Genomic DNA, 27848 nt, shown 5'->3' on the forward strand with positions numbered 1-27848 from the left:
TGTCATAAATGCACTGTTGGCTGCCCTCAACCTATTGTCTATAATTCATCACATAGACCCTCCATTTGAGGTAACATAAAAGCAGCCATCCAGCACTGAAAGTCACAGTCGTGAATGTTAGGAAGGAGAATCTTACTCTAAGCAGTATTAGAATGATTACTACATTATTATTATCTGTAATATTGTTGTCTGTAATAACAGTAAAAACATCATTTATGACAGCATACACCACCTTTGCAATATTAACACAAATTGGCCACTGCTATTTTCCCAAAATATCCTTATTTTCCTTATTTAACAACGATGAGCATCTTCAGTAATGATGTATCTCCTCAATTGATGGTAGAATACGTCACATTTGTCTCTGGTTTTTATCAAGTACATGACTGCGCCCTAGTGTTAAAAAGGAGGAATGCATTTGTAGTGTAGTGGGGTTTTTTCCACCTCAAAGAGGCAAAGGGTTTATTTTTCTATACACAATGTTTTAATTAGCATTATCCTCAAATTACAAAGATTGTTTACACTGAAGTCCAAAACCTGTCGATGTTGCCTTTATATAGGCTATTGTAAAAAAAAAAAAAAAAAAAAAAAACCGTCAAGGGGATGGAGCAGTGTTGATTAAACCACTACAATCACAATAAATGAACTGTTTTATAATAATAGATTAGTCATCGAAACACTGGGAAAAAAAACATCCGCATAAACATTCAAGCCTGCAAATATTTTTCTTGTGTATTTTGATAAAATAAAACGATAATATAGTGTTGATTCAATTTAATCAATTAAAATATTTATTATTTCAGTAAAAAAAAGATGTTTTGTCGGAAAAAGTGAACCAACACATTAACAAGAGTGAAAGCTGTCTTACGTTGTCAATGATCAACGCATCAAGATCTGATTGGCCGGACGTAGAACAGATGTCACCAATAAACCAATCATCAACAAGACTGATGACGCATTGACCAATCATCTGCCGGCATTCTGAACGTCGTTAAAATGGGCGTTTGAGGGTGGGGTGACTCAGCCGGAAAACGGATTTTTTTAACACCTTGTAACCTGCAGATCGGAGTTAACTGGTGAGTGACATTAGCTTTTCTAAACGTTGTAAGGTTGTGGATAATTCCCCTCCTAACATGCACCGTGGTGTGTGAGTGTAAATCCCAGATTGGTGTCTCCGTGTGTGTCGGTGCTTCGTGCGGTGATGTTACCGGGGTCAGGGCATATGTCTGCTGTCACTGTTCTGACAAAGTATTGGCAGGAACAAAATTAGCCTACTCTAACTCGGCGGGTAGCTGAACAACATGTACAGCCGCAACTGTAAGTAGCGGGAAAACATTATTTTCTTCCTGGGGTGTTGATATGATGTGTAAATTCACGTTTTCCGTCGGTGTAGTCTATGCATCTGACATGACAAACGTTATTACTGAGTTAGCTTCATTCAACAGATTTACTGCAGCTAGCTAACTATATGATTAGCATTTACCATCAAAATCATAGAAAAGAGATTAGAAAAGACCATCTCTTGTTTTTCAATCATCAGTTTTGACAAATAAAATGTATTTGTGCAAAATGGAAACAAAAGCAAAATCACAACAGACTAAATTCATCTAGTCTTTGGTGTTACGTTTTATTCAAGGGACAAATTAATAGCTTTCCTGACGTCTTAGAATATGTAACGGTTCTGTTCTTTGCCCTTCTACTACTGCAGACGTGGCCATTTCTGCCCTTATTATTGTTTTGAGCTCTCCCATGTATGTTTGTGCACTCCTGTCAGCAAGATTTAATGACCCCTGGTGAATAAGCTTCATAGGTATGCACTTAGATAACACTGATACCTGTCCAACCTGCAGTTCTGGGTAATGGTGTCTATAGTATTATTATGGGTGGGACTGTTGGGTAGCTGGAACCCCTCACCCATCCACTTACATTCCCAATGCAAGAGAAGACTTCAATGGAAAGTGACAGTACATCCCTGTTACACCTCTAATGGAAAGAGCTTATGGAGACAGTTCAGTCTGTCATACCACCTTAATAGAGACTCAGAAGCATTATGTTCCAGACGTGCATTACTGACATTTTGGTCTCCTTTACAAAAGGGCCTGACCAAGCAAGTAACGGAGTGCGAAAGCATGGTGCAGCAATACTAATCATTCCATATCTGTTTTTAAAAATTAATTTAGCAGCAACCATAATAGCTCAAATTGTAGGTCTACGCAAGTCCTTTAACATGCCATCAAGGAATAATAACCAAATATTTAATAAAAACATGAATTTATCTTCATTGATTGATAAGTAATGGAGTGAGAAAAAATATACAGCTGTTATTCAAGGTTTGGAAAAAATACCAAAAAGAGCTGTTCCTCAAGGAAAGTACAAATATTTAGCCTACCACACTTTTCTTAATATATGTGAGTACATTATATCCAAAAATGCAAGTGATATCATTTTAATTTTAGTTTCAAAAGACAGTAATTCATGGTAACGACGTGAGAATCCAAAAACATAAGGGAGTGAGGTGTTTTTTCAGTGTGATGCACCATAATAATAATCAAAGATTTTATTAAAATACTGATAAAATTATCAGTCTTTGGCAACATATGTTTCATTACAATATTTAATACACATCTTTCTGGTGCTTTTTTTTTTTTTTCTAAGAAATAACATTCCAAATCATTATAGTATTTGATTATTATGAAATATAAGATTAGACACAGGCATATATTTTGAACATTTATTTACACAGTGCTATTTACTTTCTGAATTTATGCTGTATACATTCATTTACAACCTTTATTGTTCTTAATTTGCATTGTATTCTATTTACATAGAATTGACATTTTTCCTATATATCCAGTTGTAATTCAGATACAAATTAAATAAACACAGTTTTAGAAACTAGAGATATGTGTCTTTCATGCTGAGTAATCAAAAATATTGTTTTAAAGAAAAAAGAAATTGACCCTGATGTTCACTTTTGCTTGGCCAGGCCCAAAAGTGACAGGAGAAGCAATCATTACTGGAATGCTGGTTGTTTCACCCTCATGAGTCTGCCAAAGCTACTTTTACAAACCCCTCCCTTATACTATTCACATGATAAAGCTGACTAAATCTGATTTATGTGTACAGATTTAGATGTTTTTGTGAAGATCTGTATTGAAAAAAGGCTAAAACAATGTTAATAAGGTTCATTCTCTTGTAACTACAAGCAACATTCAGTTCAGAAAATAAATATTGTGATGAATACAGCTTAAAACTGGGTTGTATAATCAACTTATGCCTGTGATTAATATTATTTTGACAGAAATTTGTCCTCTGTAGTGCCACATAGGCATTGATAAACTTGTGATACTAAAATGCAGTGCTGCACTGGTGCATACTTTGGCTACTCTTTTCTAGAAATTAAGGTTTATCACCAATAAATAAATTAAAAAGAAACTGCTTAATGACTGTAACTGCCCAACCAAAGAAAACATGCAAATGTACACAAATGAAATGCTACAGGGGTGGGATGTATTTGCATTCAGATCAGTTTCCTGACATTACAGCAGTGAATTGTTACAATGAACTTGACCCACATAGAACTCTTTCTGTATGCTTTAATATAAGCCCTCTGTTGTGAAGGAACATGACACCAACAGACGTCATTATTCTGCTGAACTTCTTTTCAAAATACTGGTAAAGAGACTCAAGTTTGTTGTGCTTTTGTTGCAATATAACAGGTATTTCTTTGGCTTTTTGTTTCATTTCTGGGGACAAATCCTAGCTTTTTGCAGACAGCATCAAGAGGACAGCCTATCAAGTCAATGGCGTAAGCAAATATAGTTCCTGAGGACATGTGTCCCTCTTGCTATCACAACATTGTTCTTTTCCATTCTTTATGCTTCACAGTCTGAACATTATATTAAAACACACTATGCATGCACCAACTCTGTGGCAACACCTTAAGGCCCTTCAGACTGGGAAGTGGCAAGTTCACTTCAATAACAGCTTGCCGCTTTGCTACCAGACTTGGCAGTGATGCAGTGCGGATGATGCTGCCTTGTGAATGAAAGTAGATTTAGCATAAGTTTGACCATGTTAAATTTGGGATGCAAAGCAGACCTCTGAGTTTGCTGCTGTGTGGTTTGGTGAGACATGCAGATTGCAGAATCAATCGCAGCTGCCAGTGTTGTCATTGTCTCGTCTGGATGGGCCTTTAGCATTACTGGAGTGGAAATGTAGTATTGCATGCTTTTGCTCTTATTGCAGACATGTCTAGCATCACGATCTTTGGTCTTTTAATAAGATTAGTAGTTGATTATACTATTAGTTTGGCTTTGCAGGAATTTGTGCAAAGACTAAAAAGTGCTTGTGATCAAGTAGAGGGAGGGTTATCATGTGATCTAACACCAATTTTCTCAACTTATATTTCAGCTGCTGCCTTGATTTATTTCTAATATTTTTGAGTATTTAGTACATCAAATATTAACTCATGTTCTATACAATACATACATTTGCACTTTACTGACATGTGACATTCCTGGGTGATAAACTTGAATAATGAGGTGCAAATGTGACTAATAATGTGAATAATGGCCACTTTGTGACTGAAACACTGGATATTGTAGTATCTTCAAAGCTGTCCTATTTACCATGAAACTTCAATGAGTCACATGTGCAGTATTTTAAAAAAGAAAGACATAAATAATAAAAACACTACATATAAGCCTCTCACATGTTTGGTAACATGTTAAAACAAATGGAAATTTGAGCTCAACACTAATTGGTACATTTACTGACATTTGTGAGGATTCACATTGTCTGTCTGAGTTCAGGAGCTGAAGACCACTGAGTTCCATAAACTGTTGCCTGATGGTGGCACCAGAGGAACAGTTTTTACACTGAAGTGGGGTCAACCTGAGTTGGATTAGCGCTATACATCCTAAAGCCTTGAAAAGCTTGGATGGATAATTCCATTTATAGACAGTTATTTTAACAATAGAAAATAGCTGCCACTTCAGCTTGGAGTGGTGACAAACACTTGATCTATTATGATTAAGCCTGTAACAAAATACTCCATGTCTGTTATGGTATAGACCAGTGGCTCTCAAACTATTTACAGTGGAGTACCCCCTGAAATATATATTTATGGCCAAGTACCCCCAACTCTTGCTTCAGCAATTTTGATTGAAAAAATGAGGCAAAATTTGTTCCTGTGCCAAAGGTGTCTGTTTTTATTTTCAAAACTTTGTAAACAAACAACATATATTTAACTTTAACATAATAATAATAAAAACTCTTTATAAGCAACTTTTGTGAAAAAATATAAACTGAAATGCACCCTCTTTCATTGCTAAGAAAAATACATTAAATAGTCATGAATGAATAAATGAACCTTTCATCACCAAAAATAAGTACTCAAATAAACTCATCTTAAATAATATAAGATAGAAATGTTCTTAAAATGTTACCAAAGCTTAAACAAGATGACAGACAATAATAATAGTATAAAAAAATAAAAAAATATTGAAATGAAATAAGGTCAGGAGTGTCAATTTTATTATATGATTGTATTTATTGTGTTTTTTTATTTCAGCATTAATTTTCATTATTTATTTTGTATTCAATACATGATGACTTATTTAATGTATTTTTCCCAAAAAATTTCAAGTACCCCCTGGGCTTCTTCCAAGTACCCCTGGGGGTACACATATCCCACTTTGGAAACCCCTGGTGTAGACCATGCAGTTTGTAGACAATGAAGCAATTCAACATATGAGGCTTTCCATGTCTCTAAAATGGTTGTCTTTAATGACTCAAATTACCTGCACATGTTTTTAGATGCACATAAAAATGTATTTGTTTAATCCCAGTAGGGATGTCAACAAAATAATACATGCCAACACACATTTTGTGGATTTTTAGTCAAAGCAGTAAACAGTGTAAGAGTAAATCACACCAGGAAAAGAAACAGCCAGAAAAAAATCAAGGCAGTCAAACATGTTACATTATGACAGAAGTATTACTCTGACTTAAATAACAAAAGAATACCACTATCCTGACCACATCATGGGTCATGTGTTACCACAGCAAAGGCACATTGATTTTGTTGGAGTTTTTGGTTTATGAATAGCTGGGCATAAATTCCTGCATAAAACATCATAGGTGTATTGTATTAACTCATAGTACTGTCATGAAAAATCCCATTAGCTTTTCATTATGCCTGTTAAGTGTAACCAGCTGCGTCACATACACTCTTCTCCATTCTTGATTACTAACCATGCTCATGTAGTTAGCTGAGTTACCTTCACTGGGAGAATTGGACATGTAGATTTATGATTCACTGATACATTATCGGCGCATAATTACTGAATAAGAGTGAGTGTTTAAACCAGGGGTGTCAAACTCATTTTAGTTCAGGGGCCACATTCAGTCCAATTTGATCTGAAGTGGGCCAAACCATTAAAATAACTAGAAGCACTCGGAGAGCACAGACCTCCACCAAGGCTGATCAGTGGCCCCCCCCGTGGGCCTCCCCACCCCTGATCACCACCAAAATTTAATCATTTCTTCCTTATCCCATTTCCAACAAACCCTGAAAATTTCAGCCAAATCTGTCCATAACTTTTTGAGTTATGTTGCACACTAACGGACAGACAAACAAACAGACAGACAAACAAACCCTGGCAAAAACATAACCTCCTTGGCGGAGGTAATAACAGAAAAACCTATAAATAATGACAACTCCAAGTTTTTCTCTTCATTTTAGTGCAATAAAAAACATTAAATTATGAAAATATTTACATTTACAAACTATCTTTTCACAAAAAAAAGATGTGAATAACCAGAAAAAAGAAAAAAAAAAATTCTTAAGAAAAATAAGCTACATTTTAACAATATTCTGCCTCAACTTATTGCTTGTACATGTGCATTACACACAATGTTACACAAACATAATGTTGAAATTTTGAGGTTTGGAATGTGTAACTAAAATAAGAATGTCTACAATATTATGTGTCAACTTATTAACACAACTTACTAATCGGATCTACAAATCCACAAAACATGTAGTAACAGACAGAATATTGTTCAAATTGTACTTAATTTTCAGGTTGTTCACATTTTATTGTAGGGGTTATTAGACTGTTATTTTACTTTAGATCACACTGGACTAAAACCAGTTCAACAACTTTGACTGATAATATCTTCAGTGTAATTTTTGCACTCCATAAAATCATGTTGCGGGCCGGATTTGGCCCCCGGGCCACATGTTTGACACCTGTGGTTTAAACAGGATATCACACTCTTCATAGACATTTATACATTAGTAATGTCTGATGAGTTGTTGCCCATGGGAATTAACATATTTTTTAAAAAAAAATGTTATTAATGCTTATGTATGATCTCTTATCATGGAGCATTAGCGAACTTTGCAGCCTGTTACTTAGGATTATCCATGCATATTTTTGTGGCATTTAAAACATCATTATATTAGTGATTTACATGAAAAAAACCCAACCAGCTGTTGAATCATTAATGAAAACGAGTTAAATGTGTAGTTTCAGTTATAGTACTATGGTTAGTAATCAAATGCCATTTTCTTGTGATGACATCATTTTCATTAGTATCACATTATTGTCATACTAAGCAACAATCTGTTAAAGACTGTAGTATTTGAGGGTGAAACTGGGTGGGCTGCATTTTCCTGTTGATCAAATCCACACTATCTGGTTGAGTGGGTATTGTCTATGAGCATTTGATCAGAACTGTTTGCTTTCTGCTTATCAAAAGCAAAAGCGTCACGCATTGATCTGAATTGATTAGGCTTTTTAGCACTCAAATGATCAATGTAATTTGGAGTACTGAAATAGCCCACCATAAGGAACAGGCAGCCAACCCCATCAGTCACGTGGTACAGGGTTCAGCAACGTCATTAGGGCAGAGATTTGTGAAGAATAAGCAGACAGAAGGAAAGAGCCCCGAGGTGCGGCACTTTCTTAGCATTTGCATCGTTCCTGTTGTTTTTTTTTTCCTGGGCAGAGAGAGAACAGAGTATCTGTTCAACATTTTAGAGACCCAAATGCCCGGTCCCACCCAAGCCCTTTCCCCAAATGGAGAGAATAACAACGACATCGTCCAGGACAACGGAACCAACATCATTCCTTACAGGAAAAATACGGTGCGAGGAGAGCGCGCCTACAGGTAAATACGTGTAACGCCGCATTTCATTTGATGTGGTCTCAAAAAGAGGAAAAAAACGGAGACACAGGCTGCTGCAGAATACTGGATGTCGGCCTGCTTCTTCTCGTCGTTTATTGGTTTTTTGCTTTGCACCCCTCCGCTATGTCTCCCTGTTGTCTCTCAGTCTCCTGTCATGTTAGCTCCCTGTCTCCCTCGGTTAGTGCCGGAGACTATGGCGTAAACCGCTCAAGGCTCTTCCCCAGTTAGCATACACCCCTGTCCCCCCCTGTTATCCAAGCCTCCCCCAAATGACCCCCGGAGAGGTTAGTCCGCAGTGGACTGTTGTCAAGTGTGTCGGTGCGCAATGGCACAGACCCATTTGGAGGAGGAGGACCGGAGTGTCAAACGGCACCGACAGCCGCCCCTGCTGCTACTAGAATATTCCCACCGTGACATGACACTCCGCAGCTACATATTTATCCCCACTACCACGTTCGGTGTGTGTTTAGGGTGGTGTTGAGATGTGGGAAAACCCCCAGAGCCTGAGCCCGGTTCGCCCAGTTTTTATTCCAGGCATCAGCCCAGCCCTGGTGTCAGCCCTGCCCGGCTAACAAAGCATGCTAACGGCACATACATCCGCTTTGTTGACATGAGAGCCGCTGGCCCAGTTTCCTTCCTCTCCTCCCAGAGAATCAGTCAAAGCAGGCTCAGCTCCCGGCGTCCTGTGATCGCCCAGCCTAAGTGCCGGGAGGTTATTATTATCCCGCATACCCTGTTGTCGGCTAGTGGACGGTGGCGATGATGATGACGATGATATAGCATGATTTACTGCCATACTAGGAGCTGCTGTAATTCATTCAGAGGGCTGTGATAATGCAGCTTTTCACTGTTCCTTAGTAATAAAGTAGGCTGCCATAATTATACTGCAGTCTTTCATTCATTGTAGACAACTTTCTGTATGAGTAGCTACACACTTTTAATGCTCATTTATCTGGAACGATGGCCCTCTGTTACCCAATGATGTGATGTAAGCAATGGTTTTGCAGGGATGTGGCTGTTTTTAATCCGGAGCCCAAGGATCAGAGTTTGCGTTTTGGCACATGGCACGCTTTGGTCTACAGGCTGACATATTCCCATTGCAAGTGGGGCAGTACTCATGAGACCCTCAAAGCTCCATCTTTTTAACTAGGCTTTGCCACAGCATCAGGGGTGTATTACTATGATGTTGCTAATGTTAATACTACCACCAAAGAGAATGTCTTGTCTGCATGTGTACTATAATACATCATCTGTTTTGAAACAGATCTGGGGAAAAACTAAAGAGAATGCACTGGTATTGCAGAGAACATGTAAATATTCTGGGTTATTGGTTGTGTTGACAGATTCGATCAATATTGTGTTATGTGCTGACTGAGTATTGCTATAAAGTTAATATTGAAGGTAATATTTTGACCAAAGTAACCCTACTGTACAATCTTCACAGTGGTAATAGCTTGTTCTCCAAATTCAGCTTGACATTTAAAAATGGCATTATTTTTATTATAGGGGCTTTGAGTGAATTTCTGTGACAGCATGCATGTGCACTGGACTCAGAATACAGGCTAATGAGTCTGGGGTTATTTTCCAAGTAGAGTGGACATGGAGGCAGCGTGCAGAGATAGTTGGCATCTGTGGGTTCTTCATTTTCTTTGCAGGTCAGTTTGTGAAACCTTGTGAACCTGAACTTCATTTATAAACCCTGATGCAGCTTTGCAATCCTGCGCCAAAGCAAAATAAATACATTGACCATAGCATGAACACTTAATATAATATAATATGATATTGCATGTGAATAATACCAGAACAGCCACACGCAAAAAAGAGTTGTTATAATGTCTGGATTTGTGTGGCCTGTTACTTTTACAGGTGTTTTGAGATGAAATGTTGCTTTATTTGTTTTCAGTTGCTTCTGTGTATTATTATGTGGTTGATGTCTTCTAATGTAGAAACTTTGTTATTGTTTATCATCTGTTGATTTACAATATAGGTGACTTTTGTGTAATGTTAAAGGTATGTGTCAAAATTACCTTTAGGAACACTGATTTTAGTTTCAAGTGGTGTTATTTTTTTCTTTCATTGTTTTTTGCAGTTGGGGGATGGCGGTCAACGTATATTCTACCTCAATAACCCAGGAGACTATGAGCAGGCATGATATCACTGCCTGGGTTAACGATATCCTCTGCCTAAACTACACTAAAGTGGAGCAGCTCTCCTCAGGTGAGAAATGAAAGATCTTATAAAATGTGAACTGCAGCTCACTCTTCTATCTTGTGTTCCCCACGCAGACACAGTGAGCGTGTTTACCAAGATTTCATCTTCACCTGTAATGCAGAGTAGTCGCACAATTTTGCATGTAAGCTGGCAGTTAAAGCAACCTGTGCAAACACGTTCACCTCACCCTGCCAGTCGTCTAAAAATAAACTTGTAGCTTGCCGTGCTCTCCTGCTGTGACCAAGTAATCCAATTTCAATCACTTGTTCCCGACACACAACCTACTTTTTTAATAAGGTATTTGCCACTTTTATAGTTTGATGTTGATTACTTGTATCCAAATTTTATGTGACCGTATAGCCTGAGCTGGGGTCCCTCTTTTACAAGTGCTTTCTAGGCTTTAGTTAATATTAGCATGTCCCCAAGCACATGCATTTATAGTTTTCTTCATGAGAAAATAGGTCAATGTTCAGAAACACTGTAAATATTCTTTTTGGCTTCTCGTGATGTTAAGTGATTTCTTGACGTGCTACAACAGTCAGTTAGAATAAATTCTAGTTTACGGCTGGAGGCAGTTTGCTGTCTTTTACTCTCCTTATTATCATTTTATTTTTTTGTAGGTGCTGCCTATTGCCAGTTCATGGATTTGCTCTTCCCTGGCTGCATCAGTCTTAAGAAGGTCAAATTTCAAGCTAAATTGGAGCACGAATACATACACAATTTCAAGCTGTTACAAGCATCCTTCAAAAGGATGAATGTGGATAAGGTGGGTTTGTCTGACCACACTTTGATCTTGTTTTCCCAACTCTTGTATAAATACTTTTATTCATTTCCCTCTGTTCTATTAATTTCAGATTATTCCTGTGGAGAAGCTAGTTAAAGGGCGATTTCAGGACAATCTTGATTTCATCCAATGGTTTAAGAAGTTCTTTGATGCCAATTATGATGGTAAAGAGTATGACCCAGTTGAAGCCAGACAGGGTCAGGATGCTATTCCCCCTCCTGACCCCGGCGAGCAGATCTTCAACCTGCCAAAGAAGTCCCATCATGCAGCCAGCTCTCCTACTGCAGGTAAGCTGTCATTCCTGTGTTAAAGAAGATATTTTTCATGGTTTTTAAACATTACAATATCATTGCATATATTCAGGAATTAATGCCAGCACTCATCCATCACTGATTAAACATTTTTCTGCTCTAGGAGCGTCAAGGTCAACCTCCACCACCCCCAAGTCTTCAACACCAACATCTAGACCCTCGTCAGCCAAAAAGATCCCTGCAGCACCAACTCCTGCCAAAGGGGAGAAAGAACTGGAAGCACAGGTCACACACCTTACTGAGCAGGTATGTTTATAAGTGCAAAACCTAATGTCTAAGTTGGTTCCTGCAACACCAGTCTATTTGTCCATACTGAATATCTGCAGGTCTTATAAAGGGCACTGTTGGCTTCACAGTTATGTAGAAAAGTAAATACCCCCACTCTATAGTTTTTAAAGTTGCATAGTAGGTATTTACCACAAACCAAGAATAGGGGTAAGGTGTTCACCTATTTCTTGTTCACCTATTTCTTGTGGGTGAACACATTAAACCTACTTGTAAATACACCATTAACATTTCTGTAGCTTATTTCATCACCGTTTACACCAGACTACTTACACTTTTCAATTCATGCTAACCTTTACCAGCCTCTCATCGTGTTTAAATTGTTGTTGTTTGTGCCTCACTCAAGTTCAGCATCTTAAAAGCTTCACCAGATCATAAAATCTTTTCTGAATTTTGTCAGTTGACAAATAAGACAAAATATATTTATCAGGATTCCCACGGGGTCTTAAAAAGTCTTATAAGTCTTGAATTTACAAATCTGTATATAATACCTTAAAGTCTTTACTAGGTATTAAATTTGATATGTTAGGTCTTAAGTTATGTTGCCATAAACTTATTCACTGTATTGTGTTTAAATGTCCAAGCTACAAAGAAAGTAATGTTAATCTACTCCAGGGGTGTCCAATCCTGGTCCTCAAGAGCTACTATCCTGCATGTTTTAGATGTAGCCCTCTTCCAACACACCTGATTCAAATGATAAGCCTATCATCAAGCGCTGCAGACGCCTGATAACGACCGTCAGGTGTGCTGGAAGAGGGAAACATCTAAATCATGCAGGATAGTAGCTGTCAAGGACCAGGACTGGACACCCCTGATCTACTCAGTTCCATTTGTTCCAACTCAACAATTTATATTGAAATTAGGAACCAATTATTGCTAACTTTGCAGCCCCTGGTGGCAAATGACTTGGAACAATGGGAATCAAGGCATTGGAGTAAATAGATAAAAATTTGTGACTCTTAGCATTTAGGAAAATTTGCCAGTGTGGCTGTGCAATGGGCATTAAATTCTAAGTAGTCTTAAAAACGTCTTAAAAAGTCTTAAATTTAACTTGTACAAATCTGTAGGAACCCTGTATGATATAAAAACTCTAATACTTTTATATGGTATGTAGCTGAGTAGGTTTCATAGAGGGCTACGCACACACTGTCCATCTGACATGCTTCTACTGATGTAGCCTGTCAGTTGGCTCCAGTAATTTGGTTATGTAAGGTTAAGATCCAAGCCTAGAACAAACTACAATGAACCTCCAGCTCAGATTCATCTTAGTTTAGAGAAGGGTGTTTATGTAGTGTGACCACTAGCCAACAAGAATCTGAAGCATGCATTTTATAGAATGAGGAATAGGAATAGGAATTTGTGAAGCTGTAAGCAGAAAGTGTTGTTTATTTTTTTCTCGACATGACTAAATTGATCAGTAGATTATCTAAGTAATGACCAAATAGTTAGAGTTCCAATCCATAGATTTAACACTAACACAATTTAACATGATGTCACTGAACAATAACAAACAAGATGCTTTCTCAGAAGGAAGGACTCACATTTGTTTGCAGATGTGCATGATTACATATCAACTGTCTGGGCAAGCATGCACTTGCTTATCTTCTGGCTGCAACTCATATAATCTTGTTTTGTTGTTAAATTAACTGTCTGAATTTTATTGCCTTTTGTTTTTATTTATTCATTTGTTTGTTTGCTTTATTTCTTGTAGGTGAACACATTAAAGCTGGCACTGGAAGGAGTGGAGAAGGAGCGGGACTACTACTTCAGTAAACTGCGAGAGGTGGAGCTACTGTGCCAGGAACAGGGTGAAGAAAGTGCCCCTTTTGTGGATCGGCTAATGGAGGTCCTCTACTCTTCAGATGACCAGGTCAGTCTGCAACCTTTGATCAAGGTTCTCCTTTTTCTCAAAGGATTTTGCTGTAGTGAAGTGTGTAAAAATAAATAAATAAGCAAACTAGAAAAGCACTCGGAGAGCGCAGACCTCTGCCAAGCGCAAAAATTCCCCACATAATCGGTGATACAAATCCTACATTTATTTTTTAAAATAAAATCCGCCTTCTGGATCAGATCCGGATCAGCCTTTGAAATGTGATAGAGGACCCCATTGTCAATTCCTGAGTTAAATTTCATGAGTTTTGGTCAATAATTAAGCGAGATATTGGGAAACGAAAATTTTGGCCCCATTTACCACAATGTAACGAAAATTTCAAAGTGATCCAGAATCCAGGATTTCTTCCGGATCACCCCCAAAAGTTAATCATTTCTTCCTTATCCCATTTCCAACAAACCCTGAAAATTTCATCAAAATCTGTCCATAACTTTTTGAGTTATGTTGCACACTAACGGACAGACAAACAGACAGACAAACAAACCCTGGCAAAAACATAACCTCCTTGGCGGAGGTAATAAAAATTGGTGGTAAAATCATGTGGAGGTTTTTGTGTAGTTGAAACAAGAATTCATTCTTTGTGCATGATTCGGTTTCTGCCTTGGAGCATGCTTAGATGAGTAGCTCTAGTATTAAGATCCTTGTACTCTTTTTATTGTTTAGGAAAGAGTTGGGGAGCTGGCTGAGGGAGACGCACAGGAAGTGGATGAGCAAGCCCATGAGGTACCAGATGATCAGCAGGAGGAACAGGATGAATACTGACTGCCATCATCCTTCACCGCAATGACACCACCCTTTTTTTAATATGTGAGAACTGTTAAAGGATTTTAATTTTTCCTCATGGTTTTTGGTTTTTGTTATCTCCAAGACTGAGCACATGAAGCAACCTCCTCAATAGAAGCACCATCACAGGTTTTTTTTTGTATGCCTCTGCTCACTGTTCGATGTTTTTGTGACTTTTGGTGAACTGCTGTGGCAGGTGCTTGTGACCTCCACCAGCAGACAAGCTCAGACCATCACAGAAGTTTCCGAGGACTGTGTGGGTGGAAAATCAGTTCAGTTCCTAGTTGTGATGAAATGCTGAAGTTTCGACGGGTAAAAGTTACCTGTCAGTGCAAGTGTTAACTTCCCAGTTTCTGTTCTTTTTTAATTTTTTTTATTTTGCATATCAACAATATTAATCACAAGAATGCAATAAGCAAAGCCCTGAAAGGGCTCATAGTAGCTCTTATTTAACCTCCCTCAATATGTTGCACTGACATTTGATTCTGTTGTGGACAATCTGTCCATAGACCCTCACCGTATTTATTATTAAGCCTTAGGAATAGTGCAAGAGTCTTTGCATCCTCATGAAGGAGGACAATACAGTTGACGGATTATGAATAAATGTAGTATAATGCCAACTTTGACTGTTTGACAGGTATCTTCACAAATAACAAGACTTCAGATAATCAGTGTGCTCAACAATGTGTTATTCACAACATACGAGGTGGTTTGGTGATAGACGTTTACTTGGTATGCCATAAATGTAGGAAAGGAAGAAACATTATTGTTGATTAGTCTTACTATGATGCAGCGTTTTAAGTTTTGAAACCTCAGCTGGAACTGGTCTGTTTCAGGTTTCAGATTGTTTGTTTTTTATTTTAAAACCACAGGTCTTAGGGAGACAAGTCAGTTCACTGAGTAATTCGCCACGCTATATTCCAGCAAGTACATTGTATACCCTTTCTTAATATTGCATTTACTAATATTGAACTGGGCAGTGCACCATAATGCTTTAGTCATATATAATTGTGTAAATGAAAAGGAATGTAAACATGTACTGTCAATAATTAATGAATGGTAAATGTTTTTTTTCATGTCCCACTCATTATGCATTCCCCAAAAAACGTGTTGCATGTTTGCATTTTATTTGTGAATAACTTGACCTGCTTTTTACATATTTAATAAAAAAAAACAAGTATGTTAAGTGAGCTTTTGTATGTTTAACCTGCTATTTGAAAGTTGTTGAGATTCGGATGGTTTTGCTGTAATAAAATTGCGTTGAGTCCACAGGAGTGTTGTCATCTCACTCCAGACTTGCAGTATAAAGGCAGCCCTTACTCTAAGAACTGCATTATCTGCTGTTGTTCTGAACTGCTTTTCTAGGTTTGATAGTTTGTTCTCCACTCAGTGTGGAGATAGTATTCTCATTATATGATACAGCAGCTTTGTTTATGATCATTAGAGGGTGTTTTAGTAAGCTTCTGTGTAGTTTATACACTATTTATAATTTCTCAGTTGTGTAATAGAAGTTTAGTCATTTTTAATGGGTAAAAAAAATCAATATCTCCTCAACACTGTTAAAGAGGCAGAATATAAATGCTAGACTGCAACATATGGCACAGAATTTGACATTATTGATTCAGCTAGCGCAAATATAGTGGAAAAGAAGAATAAAGGAGCAGGAAAATGCGTGTACATCTGCTAAAAAATAACTCACGACTTCAGGCTGTAATTTTCAAAGAGGATGCCAGTCCCACGCACACTTTTTCCGGTCCACGCAGCTCGGGAAACAAACACACCTCTCCACGTACAGCGGCTCTGACTGTTAGCTTCATTTGCTACGTTGTGAGGCTAGCAAACTCCGTCAAACTGTGACTGTACGGCAAAAGTGAAATAGACTATTTACTTAGGTAATGTAGCGTGAATGCACACATACAGCAGCTATTACAGAAGCTAATAAAATGTACTTTACTCTGTCGTCATGTCCTCTAGAAAGGTAAGAAACCTGCTAGCTCTGTGCTAGCTGTACAACTGGCTAACTGCTGCTACTAAGCTAACATAGTTATCAGTAGCGTTTGAGTTTAGCCAATAAGTATTAGGATGTTCAGCTCTGCATTTAAGTAAGGTAACAATAACCACAAGTGGAGGACTTATAAGAGTTATACATAAAGGTTGGGGCACGCATTATGCGTTTAGTGGCTTTTAATTTGACCCTTACTACTTTTTCTGCAGCGAAAAAGATACACTACAGATATAAAGTGTGTCCTCTTTCCGGACGATGTCAAGAATGGTGTCCAAAAAGTTGAGAGAGAGACACCACTTTCAGTTGTGTCTTCTGCTAAGAGTTGGGAAAAGTGTGGAGACAGTTTTTTGGATACTCCGTCCACAAAGGTATCAATAACGAGTATCAACACTTGTGGGTTTTGCAGTCATTTCTAGTCCCAAACTGTGCAATCATCCTTAATATCTCTGACTTTGTGGTTTATGTTGATTGTGTTTGTTGCAGAACCTCAAGTCATCAGGAAGGACATTTTCTGCCATAAGAAAGTTGGCTCAGTCTCCCGCTTTTGGTAATTCATTGTTCAGGTTGTTATAACGGAAACAGTTCAAATAAAGGTTGGGCAATACAACTTAGAGCCATGCCTTACTCTTTGAATCATTATTTTACTCTTGATTGTACTGTTATGTTTGCTCAGAACAGACCAGTGGAATTCACTCCAATGAGGACCCAGTGCACATCGCTTGGAGCTCCAGTGATGGTGAACGATCTGAGGATGAAACTCAGGGGCAGCATCTTCCCAGAGTGGCTCCACGTCAATGCCCTCAGAAACCAGAGACACCCACTCAGTCTTACACCAGAGCACTACACATGCTCACCACTGACAAAGGTGAGTGAAATCTGACAGGAGCTAGAATAGAATCAATATCTTTACTGTCATTGTAACAAGTACAACAAAATGCCAAAGTGCCTTTTGATCTGTACATCATATGGTTGCGGAAAAAATTATTAGACCACCCTTGTTCATTTTTTTGGTCATTTTAATGCCTGGTACAACTAAAGGTACATTTGTTTGGACAAATATAATGATAACAACAAAAATAGCTCATAAGCGTTTAATTTAAGAGCTGATATCCAGCCATTTTCTATGTTTTTCTTGATAATAACCAAAATTACCTAAGTTCTTTCATCAGTAGCGAGGCATTGTACTGCCAAAAACAGTGCTTTTAGGCATTCTGTGTTTTCATTTCTGTCTGTTTTAGTCACATGATACACACAGGAGTTAGTGCTTGATTGCATAACCGTTGTTTTTGATGACTGTTGATGGTCTAATATTTTTTTCTGTGACTGTATATAAATCCTACTATAAACCTACAAATAAATGCAGCTAAAATAAATAGGTAAAAAAAAAAAAAAAAAAAAAAGCGGAAACCCACCACTCACACACAAGCATACATTCTGTTATGGTCTTGTTTCTAGATGATGCTCCTGTTATTGACACAGACAGTGATGTGGATGAATTTGAGGAAGAGGTTGATAGAGACAGTGGGCAACACATTTCTGACTGTGAGTCTGAGTCTTCTCATGAAAAGCAAATGGATTCTCCTGCTAAACCTTCAAACGTAAGTAAATTATATTCTACTCTATTATAATCTGCTCTAGTACAACTAAAACATAACATAGGTGATACACCATTGTCTATACTTAATGACACATCCTTTCACTGTAAATTGTAGGGTGTGGTAGAAGCCACTAGGTGGTGCAATCCACCCTCTTAAATGTTGTGTCGGTAATGAGCCTGATGTGACCAGACCGGAAAGTGTTTAAAAGTTTTGGAAGTGTTGAGTTGAACGTCATGCATGCAGTTATCCCACAGCTGTAAACAATGCTTTAACTGTCAGTATTATTCCTACAGTCCACTGAGTAGACTCATATTCTTTTCATTTTGCGTATTAACTTCTTTGTCCTTCACCTTCAGTTTTGTTTTTTGTCAAAGTGGTGTAAAAGACGTTGCGTAGTGTTTTATTTCAGTCTTCATATCAACACTATTTTGGCTGTTTTGATTATTTTTTATATATATATATATATATATATATATTTTTTTTTTTTTTTGTTTTGTTTTACTTTTTTTCCACTAGGGGGAGTTTTGTAGTTTTTCTTAGATAAAGTGTCCTGAAATAAGAGATAACCTCAAACCAGCATTACATTGTGCACTTTATAGATTCAGTTTATGTTCCAAACTGTCAACATTCACAAGCTGAAGAGATAATAAAACAGTGTTTTAGTATGGGCATACAAAGGTTAAATCAGGCTGCTCCTTATACAGAACACATTTAAAGTGACCATATTTTCTTTAATGAAGGAAACAACTTTTTATGTAATATAAAGCAAAATTTTTTTAAGTTTGTCAGTGTTATTAACTTATTAATGTTATGTGTAATATCCCACTTCCACAGTTACCCTGCTGTGTCATTATACATACTTATATCCATGTTATCACTGGAGTCAGACTCTTGTGAACTATATACTTGTATTGACCGTACCTTCTCAGAAGTCATTCAATAGCAGTGTTTGTTAAAGGCAGGGCTGGCATGGAGAGAATGTACAAGGAGTGGTGTGGTGCTAAGGTACAAGCCCGCACACACTGCTTCATATTACACCGTGTAATTGATAAGCTGGATTGGGCCAAATTAGTCAGATGATGTGGTTGTTTACATAAGTAGGAGTTTATGAAAATATCAGCGTCTGGTGTTGGTAATATGTTCAGTCATTGTAGTACAATATGGTGCTGTGCCCGCTAAATACACATAGTTGAGATGAATTTCAGTAGCTAGTTGTGATGAAGCTCTAAGTTTGCAGGCTGTATGTTGAGAGGAAGCCTGTAAGCAGATTAGCATCACTCCCACAGACCCTGCTACTTCCTCTTGTCACAGTTAATTTGCTGCTATCAGCATTCTGGGGTCAAAAAAGATTTAAGATCACTAAACTGGAGGCTTGTGGTCAGAGGCTTACTAGAAAGAAAGAATCTAAGGGTCCTAGTTCTTTGGATAGTGGTAGAGCTGAAATTTATGAGTGCGGTATGTTCTGGCAGTTTGATTGCACATTGCTCTAGTGAATTATCAATAATTAGAATAGTATTTGAATATATCATTTGGATATTTCAGGTTTCTGTACTATTTCATTATTATATTTGAGTATTATATTGAAATGTTAAACCACAGTTTTTTTAATTTAATTTAAACAGAAATTTCCAAAGTAGTTTTTGCTGCCCAGAACATTTGCTGACATACTGCCAATTGCATATCAATCCGGATCTAGCAGGCTACAGAAGAGAAGATCACAATCCAAGTTTATTACTCCTGATAAATCCACAGTTGACTCATTTGATGTGTGTCTGCCAGATTTCTGTGTTGTTGTACTAGCATAGGAGGTGGATAGGCGGAGCTGTGAGGGCAGCTTTGCATTTCAAGGAGGATGGCTGCTTCCCAGATGCAGTGGGTTGCTCTGTCCAAGGCCTTAACATCAGTTTAAAGGGTCAACAACCCCCACCACATCAGGCTATACTAGATCAGGACTGTGTCAACAGACCCGGGCTATAAACATCTTTTTACTACTGTTTGTTCAGAGTAACTTGCTAGTAGATGAAGCTGCACAGAGCTGTGTACTTACAATGCTTTTAGTGCCGGGTGAAAACATTTTTGAGCCAGGGCCAGGAACATAGTGTTCCTTTCTCTGTAGCTGGTTAGAGTGTGACGTCTGCTGGCACGTCGCCTAGCAGGGTCAAGTTGATTCAAATAAGAGAGCATGTTGGCTGACAGAGCCTGGTATGCTGGTCTTGTCTGCACATGACAGGAACTCAGGTTTCTTTTGGATTTTTCCATGAGAACTGGTGCCTGAGGTGTGCTGTGGTGATACAGCAAAAAAGATTGTGGTACGATATCTTGTGAATTAATCAGTCTGGTAGTGTACCCTTGAGCATATGATGTTTGTTTAGGTGTATTGATTTAATGTCATGTTTATTTATTAACTCATCATTAATTTAATAAATGCTGCGACCATTTTAAATTCTCTTTTTTCCCTCTGATACAGAGCAGTTTTATTCATTAAAACCATGTAAACTTTCAAATTGTCTACATGAATTTAAAAATGACCTATTTACAAACTGTGTCAGTTTTTTTCAGTTATTTAATCAATGACATAATTCACAGGTCCCAGAGCTAGAAATCTCAGGCTACGTGTCTGATGGGGAGAATGTTGGTGACACAATGACGTGCAAGCTGGACTCTGAGAGCTCCGCTCACCAAACCAATGAGGGCACCAAAAGGTCAGTCAGTGACTGGGTCAAATCTGCTCAGGCACTGCTGCAGACACCTCAGAAACTGTTCAACAAGCAGTCCAAGACCCCAGAGGACTCTGCCAAAAAGAGAAGGAAGTTTCAAAGGTTGGAATTCAGCTTTTGTTTTAAGTTCACAGTGCTGTATATATTATTGCCTCATAACAAGATCAAGCAAAGAAACTAGACAGCTTGGCTGCTAAACGACACTCAAACCTTGGTGGCAACATTTCCACAGTAGAAGTGATGATGAAAGGGACACCTGGTGTCATCATGTGGGTGCTAAATGTCATCGCCATCTCCAAGCCCCCTGATTTTACAGGTGGCTATCTGTAATCTCAAGCTAAGCTTGTTCTCTACAACAAAGAATATTTTCCTTTTCTTTGAAAGAATCAATTTAGGTTGCATGTAGTGTGTTAGTTTATCACATAACATCATCTTTCTTTGTATGTCTGTTGCACAGTGGAGGCCTTGCAGAGCGGCTGAATCGACTTCAATGCAGACAGAGGTCAGCTATTAGCTTCTGGAGGCACAAATCCACCTCTAACATGTCAACAACAGCAGGTGATTTGCCTTCATTTAATGTATTCCAAAAGTACATATATGCCTTGCATACATACACACCTTAATTACTTTTCTGGTTCGATGATAAACTGTGATTTGGTTTGTACACATTGGTGTAGGTACGATTGGAGAGGTCATGCTCATGAAGTTTTGGCTGCTAAGCTGATCACTGTGGCTCTAACCTGTGAACTCAGTATGTAGGTGACAGGAAACTGCTTGCCTAGTTCTTTCTTCCTTTCTGTGGTGAACCATACCTCTCGAATTGTCTTAGTTTATGATAGGACACAAGCTCGGGGTCAAATGTGACAGTTGATTGTGGAATGAGAACGCCCACCTAACACAAGTTTCGAGTTTGCGGTCAGCAGGTGGCTGGATTAGAGTAATGAAAATGGCAGTTCATATCGATTTGGCCTACTTTTTAAATTTAGATCAATATTTTCTGTTCCCTGAAATAGTTCTCTTATGCTTCTGTAACTCGTGTTTTGTCAAACGATTTTTAAATGTAATAACAGTATTGTTTCATAATATGAAAGTATAAAAAGGAGCCAAACCCAAGTTTATGTGTTCTTTTTCATCCTCCCCACTGCCTGGCACGTTCTTACTAATAACACTATTACTCAACTAAATCCTACTGTTATAGGACACCTGTTTATGTTATTGTCTTTAGCGTAGTAATTTTAGTGTGTGTGATGCAAGTACACACGCGTATGTGAATTATTTATTTATTTATACTTATGTTCCTCTACTGATATGTCTGATCATTTGATCATTATAGGTTTAGAGGATGACTCTAGTGCTTTTTCAGTGTTGGCATGTTGCCCTTGGTAACTGATGATTTTGTAATCTGGGACTTATAGACACCAAGCAGTAAATATTCATGTTTGGACAAATGCATCTTAAAACTTAATAGGTCTCAAGTGATCTCTATCGTGTGATTTATTCTTAACATATTAAAATACACCCCTCTGGCCTCATTGTCAGACACACAAACTAAGCACCGCACTGACTCTGAGTTCTCTTAATGCAATTTCCACAATTCAGTGCAATCAGTCTTAAACACAAAAATGCATGAAGCCAAGTTACTTTCTTATCTTCGTTTGATTTATTGCTTCAGGGTATTGTCTTGATTTGCTCCTTTTAATTATCTCTACAGACTTTATGGTTTTAGCCAAATGCTCAGTCAGCATCATGGTAGAATTCCAAACATTTGCACACTCACCCTTTGGGATTCACAAAGTTTCAGATCCAACTCGGTCTTAGTAACAGCTTTACAGCTATACAGTGTGAATTGTTCTGAAGCTGAAAGTGAATTACTCTCATAACACATAATGAGTCCCACAGGGAGCAGGAGGGCAGGAGTACACTCTGTACGCACACATCCGAAGGCACGAACACTAGAGCAGACACACATTTAACATCTGTGTTGTTGTTGCTCTTGCCTCCAGTGGACAGGCCTGGTGTGTTGGTGCTGGAGGTGCTGGAGGTTCAGCAGGAGTGCAGCATGCAACTCGTGCACTGTGAGCACCACCAGCCTCCCAGAGAGGGCCACCAACACAGCCAGACTCCCCCTGAAGAAAGACCTCGTCTGCTGGTGTTATTCAACCGAGAGACTGCGGCCCAGCTGGTTCCTGCACCCAAAGATGTCATCCACATATACCCACCATGGTGAGAGGACATATGTCACTATATATGCATAATACCCTGCTGCTCAAATGTAGAGTTTGAGAAATACAATTAGAATGATATGCCAACTTTGTAGATAATTAAAATAAAGGGTAATCTGTTATAAGCAATTATAAAACAGATAGTTGTGGGCCTTGATCATGATTAGTTGAGCTGTGTTCAAAGCTGATGTAAAATAAACTGCAAATATACCTGTCAGTGCATTACATCTGTATTACTGCTCCAAACAAGTTGTTGGAAAAAAATGTAAGTTTTTTCTGAATTTTACTTTGCTGTGTGAGCTAAGTATACATGTATGGTGGAATTTGACAGACAGCATGGAGGAAGAAGCCAAAAGAAGACTAACATGGTGAAAGTAATAAGTGAGAACCTGAAAAGCTGGAAAAAGTCAAGATACTCTGATAAATGTACCATAATTTCAATGCTTCTAGATTTGCTTTGCCAATTACTATACAAAACGTTTCTGATGCAGAATCTTTACACCTGGTATTGTACATTTAAAACACACCTGGCCAGAGTCCAACATCTGTTGACCAGCAAAGGTTTGCTATCATTATGTAAGATAGATAGATAGATAGATAGATAGATAGATAGATAGATAGATAGATAGATAGATAGATAGATAGATAGCAGACAATTAACACTGAAAATAGGTAGAGTTTTGAAAATGCTCTGTTCAACTTATTCACCATGTGTTTGGATGTTTCTTTTTTTGTCTTAATTTAATAATTTCTTGGATGGTATTCACATGTTACAAAAAAAAAGAAAAATACTGCACTAAGTACAACAGACAAACAGATAGTTCATGTTCACTAATGCAAGAATACATACTAACAGTTTTTACAACTCCATTTTTTTTTTTCTTTTTTCTTTTTTTTTTTTTTCTTATTTCAGTTCATTCCCTCAGTAACCCTCAGTGCTTATTTTTTCCACATTCTCAGAGGGTCAAAAGTTTACAGGCACTGCATTGACTGTGCCTTTAATCAGCCTAAAAGCTTATGGAAATTAATGTCATGACTTTACAAATTTCAGCCTGGCTTATTGTCAGTTCAGTGAGTACCTGTGGCTGTGTTTTAGGTTCTCCCTTTCGGCTTTGTCTTTTTTTCTTCTCATTGTCAAACTTATAAATGTGGTTTCTTCTTTAGAGAAATATCTAAAAGTTTGAAGGTATCATGTTCATCTGTATGACAATAGGATGCAAATATGAGCACCATGATAGGTTCAGAAGCATCTCAGGGAAACTCTCTCTGAACTAATGAAAGTTTTGGAGGAGACATGCCTGACATTTTGGTTGAAAGAGACAAAACTAAAACAGTTTGGCAATAAATAATGTAGAGGAAGAAGCGTTAATCCAAATGCAGAGTGTTGGGCCATGAAGCATGTGGGTGGTGTGTCATGTTCTGAAGTAGTTTTGCTGCAGGATGTGCACTTAATGAAACTTTGAGTATCATGAAGAATTCTGTGGATGTATTGACGTTACATCTGAAGTCATCGACCAGGAAGCCAAAGCTTAGACACAAATTGATATTTCAGCTTGACAATGATCCTCCAAAATGAAAATGCTATGACATAAAGCCAACAGAGTAAATGTTTTGGGGTTGCCAATACAAAAAGCCCTAATCTTAATCCAATAGTACATTTGTGGGCTGAACTGAAGAAGTGTGTTTGTACAAGGACACCCACAAACCTGACTCGGTGCCAGTTCTGCAGGTGGAGTGGGTCATGCAGAGTGTTAATGCATAGTTTGAGGAAGCTGCCTGTTAATGTTGCCAAATATTAACAAAGTGTATGTGGGTCAATATCACTATAAGGTGCCTTTCAGATGTCAAAATGTCCAAAAAAAACTTGAAGTGTTCCATTTAACTTTGTATTCAGTGTGTTAAGTAGACTGTAGGCCAATGTTGGTCAAGCAGACAAAGTACAAGTAGACCACAAAATATGAAACAAATGCGTCCACTCTGTCACCAACAAATACATGTAAAAATAAGTGACCGGGTGGACAGTTTTGGCTAAAGTTTGCATTTAATGACCACATGTTAGACCTTGACTTACTAAAGAAGATCATCTAGGAAGAGGGCTGTGTAATATTCAACAAATATATGTTGAATTTCTGAAAGGTTTTATATTAAACAATATTTTGTGGTGACAGGGTGGACATGCTAAGCTTGACCACATCCAAGTACAAACACAAAATGATGAAAATTTTGAAATGTAAATACTAAATGCTCGAGTAGATGATGTTTCTACCTCTAATTAAGACACTGATAATGAGGCTGCCATCAATGAGATTATTAAAGTGGTAACAGGGTGGACATGTGTAGAATGTTAAATACAAATATGAAAATAAAATATAAAGGATCAAAATTACTTGTTTTATCAAAAAGCTTGAGTATAATGACAACATAGAAAGTATTTAAATGTTGTTTTCATTTAAGCACTTATCAAACTCACCTAAGTTAGAAGGGCAGTGTGAGGGACATGCCCAAATCATGTACATTCCCTCAAAGAAAACTGTATAAAACCACATTTCAGGAGGTTTTAAGTTATACTGATATATGTATAAGTGTTTGCTCATTATAATAAACTACAGAATTTCATTATTTTGCTATTTGTTCATGTTGACAGTTGGATTCTGCTGGGGGACACTAAAGGCACCTTATAGTCATATTGACCTATGTAAACTTTAGGTTCTCTGAGAATTTACTGAAATCAATAAAAGCTCAAAATGAAAATAGTTTGTTTTCTATAATATCAAAGAATTGCAAAAAAGTGAATTGAAATGCATTTAGACAACTTGTACGTAAATATCTGACCTCAACTGTTAATATATAGTTTAATAATAATACTTATGTGATTAAATATGTACTTAAATATACAGTATTGTAAAGTTGAGGGTCTGATTTGCTTTGTTGCTCCCAATAGTAAGCAGTGAAGGTCCAGATGTGAAGATCGGTCCCACTCAAACAGAACATGGAGGCGGAGGCGGCTGTGTGTACTTGGGGTTGTTTTGGAGCTGGAGCGAAGCAGCAGTTGACTCCAGCTGTTGGGAGTTTGAGTTGAGTGTTCTCTGGAATATCCAGGCTGGCGGAAGCGCAGGGGCCTCCTCTGCGCTCTGACGTCATGAACAGCTCCAGGGAATGCTTCACATTCCTCTTCCTGGCAGTAGTTAGGTCATTTCCAGCAAGCCGGGGAAAAAACACACAAGGATTATTTTCTGGAGCATTTGGGAGCAGAGTGTGGAGGGAGCCAGAGGACCGAGATTGAAAACACATGGTCTTAGAGTATGCTAGAGTGTCTCTGGCTTTGGCATCCCTTCTCTCACTGTTATATTTTGCTCCTAAACACCATTCCACCCCCAGCTGCGAATCTCAAACACACCCATTTACTCCTTCAAAGAATTAATTTTTATCTGGACATTATTTTTATATCCTCACACCAAACACCCTCCATTTAAAAAGCATCAAAATGAAGTCAATTTAGCCCCTAAATGATAACAAAATATTCATAATGAAGAAAAGCTGACTGTAAATATTACTTAAAGATGTTAATTTGAATAAAGTACTTCATCTCCAGACCTAAATGGAGGAAAAAAACAGACTTTAGAGCATTGTCACGTCCAGTAAAATTCCTCTTTAACTTCCTGTGTGACACCTGAGGGTTAACCTCCCCCATAATTCCTGCAGTGAGTAGGTTGGCTCCTCCCACCTCCCACTCCTTGTTGTGAGTGGGCTGAGAGTTGAGCGGAAATACCTGCAGGGATTATTCACTCGCGAGCTGTGACGCCAGCAGCCGAGCCACTCCTTAACCGAACTACCTGCTAATGATGACAACTGCCCACTCACCTGTTCACAATGGGGTCACACTTCCTGTATGAGTGCTGTACCTGTCATGAACCGTACGTTCTGCTCTACTAACATTACACTGTGGTTTTTACTGATTACTGATCTCTGCTCTGATCCCTGGACTGATAAACTGCACTATCGCGCTCCATTTCAAATGGGTGTTTACAGGCAGAAATGACTATTATGTTTGGAAAAATTCAGCTGTAATAGAAGAATTATTCACATAATTTACATTCATAAAAGCCCTGCATTGAATTAATTTACTGTAATTAAAGGATCATTATTTACAACATGAACCACCTTTGTTTGAAGTAAATAAGTATGCTAGCAGATCATTGTTTTTGTTATGTATATACAATAGCATTACTCAGTTAATAGGTGTCTTATTGTAACTACTCATATGCTGCTGGGATTGTTTAATGTATAACCATTTGAAAATAAAGTAACTACTGCTGCCACATAAACATATTGAAGGAAAAAGGGAATTATATCCTTTTAGAAATATACAGTTTTAAATAGTTTGTCTCTTTGTTCAGATATATTATACAAGCGCTGTAACTTATGCATTGCCACTGCAATCTATTTAGTATGAAAGATGTTGAAAGAATAACTACTTTGATGCTTCACTTGTAGTCAACATTTATTTATTTTTAACTTATTCTTCATTTGGATTTACATTACAATTTCTTTGGCAATGGAAGAGAGGAGCTGTACAAATATTTTTCAGTTTAAGAGGTTGTATAAGGAGAGAATAGAGAGGCTTTATAAAAACATGTAATGAAATAATTGTACTTATGGATTTTTGGATTTGTTTATTTTCATTGACAATCATGTAAACTGTTTACTGTAATAACTGCAACTTATCTGATGTTTTAAGAAAGGGGCAGCTATTATAAGTTTTCTTCATCCTGCTCCTTTCCAATCTTTTAGATTGGAATGAATAAATAAATTAATTTAAATTTCAACAAAACAATACAATAC

The 27848-nt window shown here is 37.7% G+C and overlaps 2 protein-coding genes across 5 annotated transcripts in view; both read left to right on the forward strand.

The window, feature by feature from the left end:
• Nucleotides 1–990: 990 nt before the first annotated feature.
• mapre2 (microtubule-associated protein, RP/EB family, member 2) lies at nt 991–15733 on the forward strand. Of its 3 annotated transcripts, XM_030160476.1 has the most exons (9): nt 1035–1076; nt 3764–3808; nt 8020–8181; nt 10289–10416; nt 11031–11176; nt 11265–11481; nt 11609–11751; nt 13502–13660; nt 14345–15733. In XM_030160476.1, the coding sequence occupies exons 2-9, from the start codon at nt 3804–3806 to the stop codon at nt 14441–14443; spliced, it is 1059 nt and encodes a 352-aa protein (XP_030016336.1). In that variant the 5' UTR covers nt 1035–1076; nt 3764–3803; the 3' UTR covers nt 14444–15733. The 3 variants fall into 3 exon arrangements, with proteins under 3 accessions (XP_030016337.1, XP_030016336.1, XP_030016335.1); XM_030160477.1 differs by lacking the exons at nt 3764–3808; nt 8020–8181 and having other exon boundaries at nt 991–1076; XM_030160475.1 differs by lacking the exons at nt 1035–1076; nt 3764–3808 and having other exon boundaries at nt 7775–8181.
• A 491-nt stretch (nt 15734–16224) lies between these two features.
• The window catches only part of spidr (scaffold protein involved in DNA repair), a 29638-nt gene continuing 18014 nt past the window's right edge, over nt 16225–27848 (forward strand). Inside the window, exons 1-8 of one of the 2 annotated variants that reach the window (XM_030160215.1) lie at nt 16225–16442; nt 16679–16837; nt 16953–17016; nt 17143–17334; nt 17925–18067; nt 20654–20886; nt 21242–21342; nt 22788–23007. In XM_030160215.1, coding sequence (XP_030016075.1) covers nt 16428–16442; nt 16679–16837; nt 16953–17016; nt 17143–17334; nt 17925–18067; nt 20654–20886; nt 21242–21342; nt 22788–23007 — 1127 coding nt within the window. In that variant the 5' untranslated portion in view covers nt 16225–16427. Of the gene's footprint in view, nt 16443–16678; nt 16838–16952; nt 17017–17142; nt 17335–17924; nt 18068–20653; nt 20887–21241; nt 21343–22787; nt 23008–27848 lie in introns of those variants that run through there. The other variant, XM_030160216.1, reaches the window with a different exon arrangement.

This window comes from Sphaeramia orbicularis, chromosome 17, assembly GCF_902148855.1.
Source record: "Sphaeramia orbicularis chromosome 17, fSphaOr1.1, whole genome shotgun sequence".
Classification (NCBI taxonomy): domain Eukaryota; kingdom Metazoa; phylum Chordata; class Actinopteri; order Kurtiformes; family Apogonidae; genus Sphaeramia; species Sphaeramia orbicularis.

Coding starts and splice junctions, on each gene's coding strand:
- mapre2 (XM_030160475.1), top strand. CDS start 7,820: ATGATCAATGTAATTTGGAGTACTGAAATAGCCCACCATAAGGAACAG. Junction 10,417..11,030: donor AGTGGAGCAGCTCTCCTCAG/GTGAGAAATGAA, acceptor ATTTTTTTGTAG/GTGCTGCCTATTGCCAGTTC. Junction 11,482..11,608: donor AGCCAGCTCTCCTACTGCAG/GTAAGCTGTCAT, acceptor TTTCTGCTCTAG/GAGCGTCAAGGTCAACCTCC.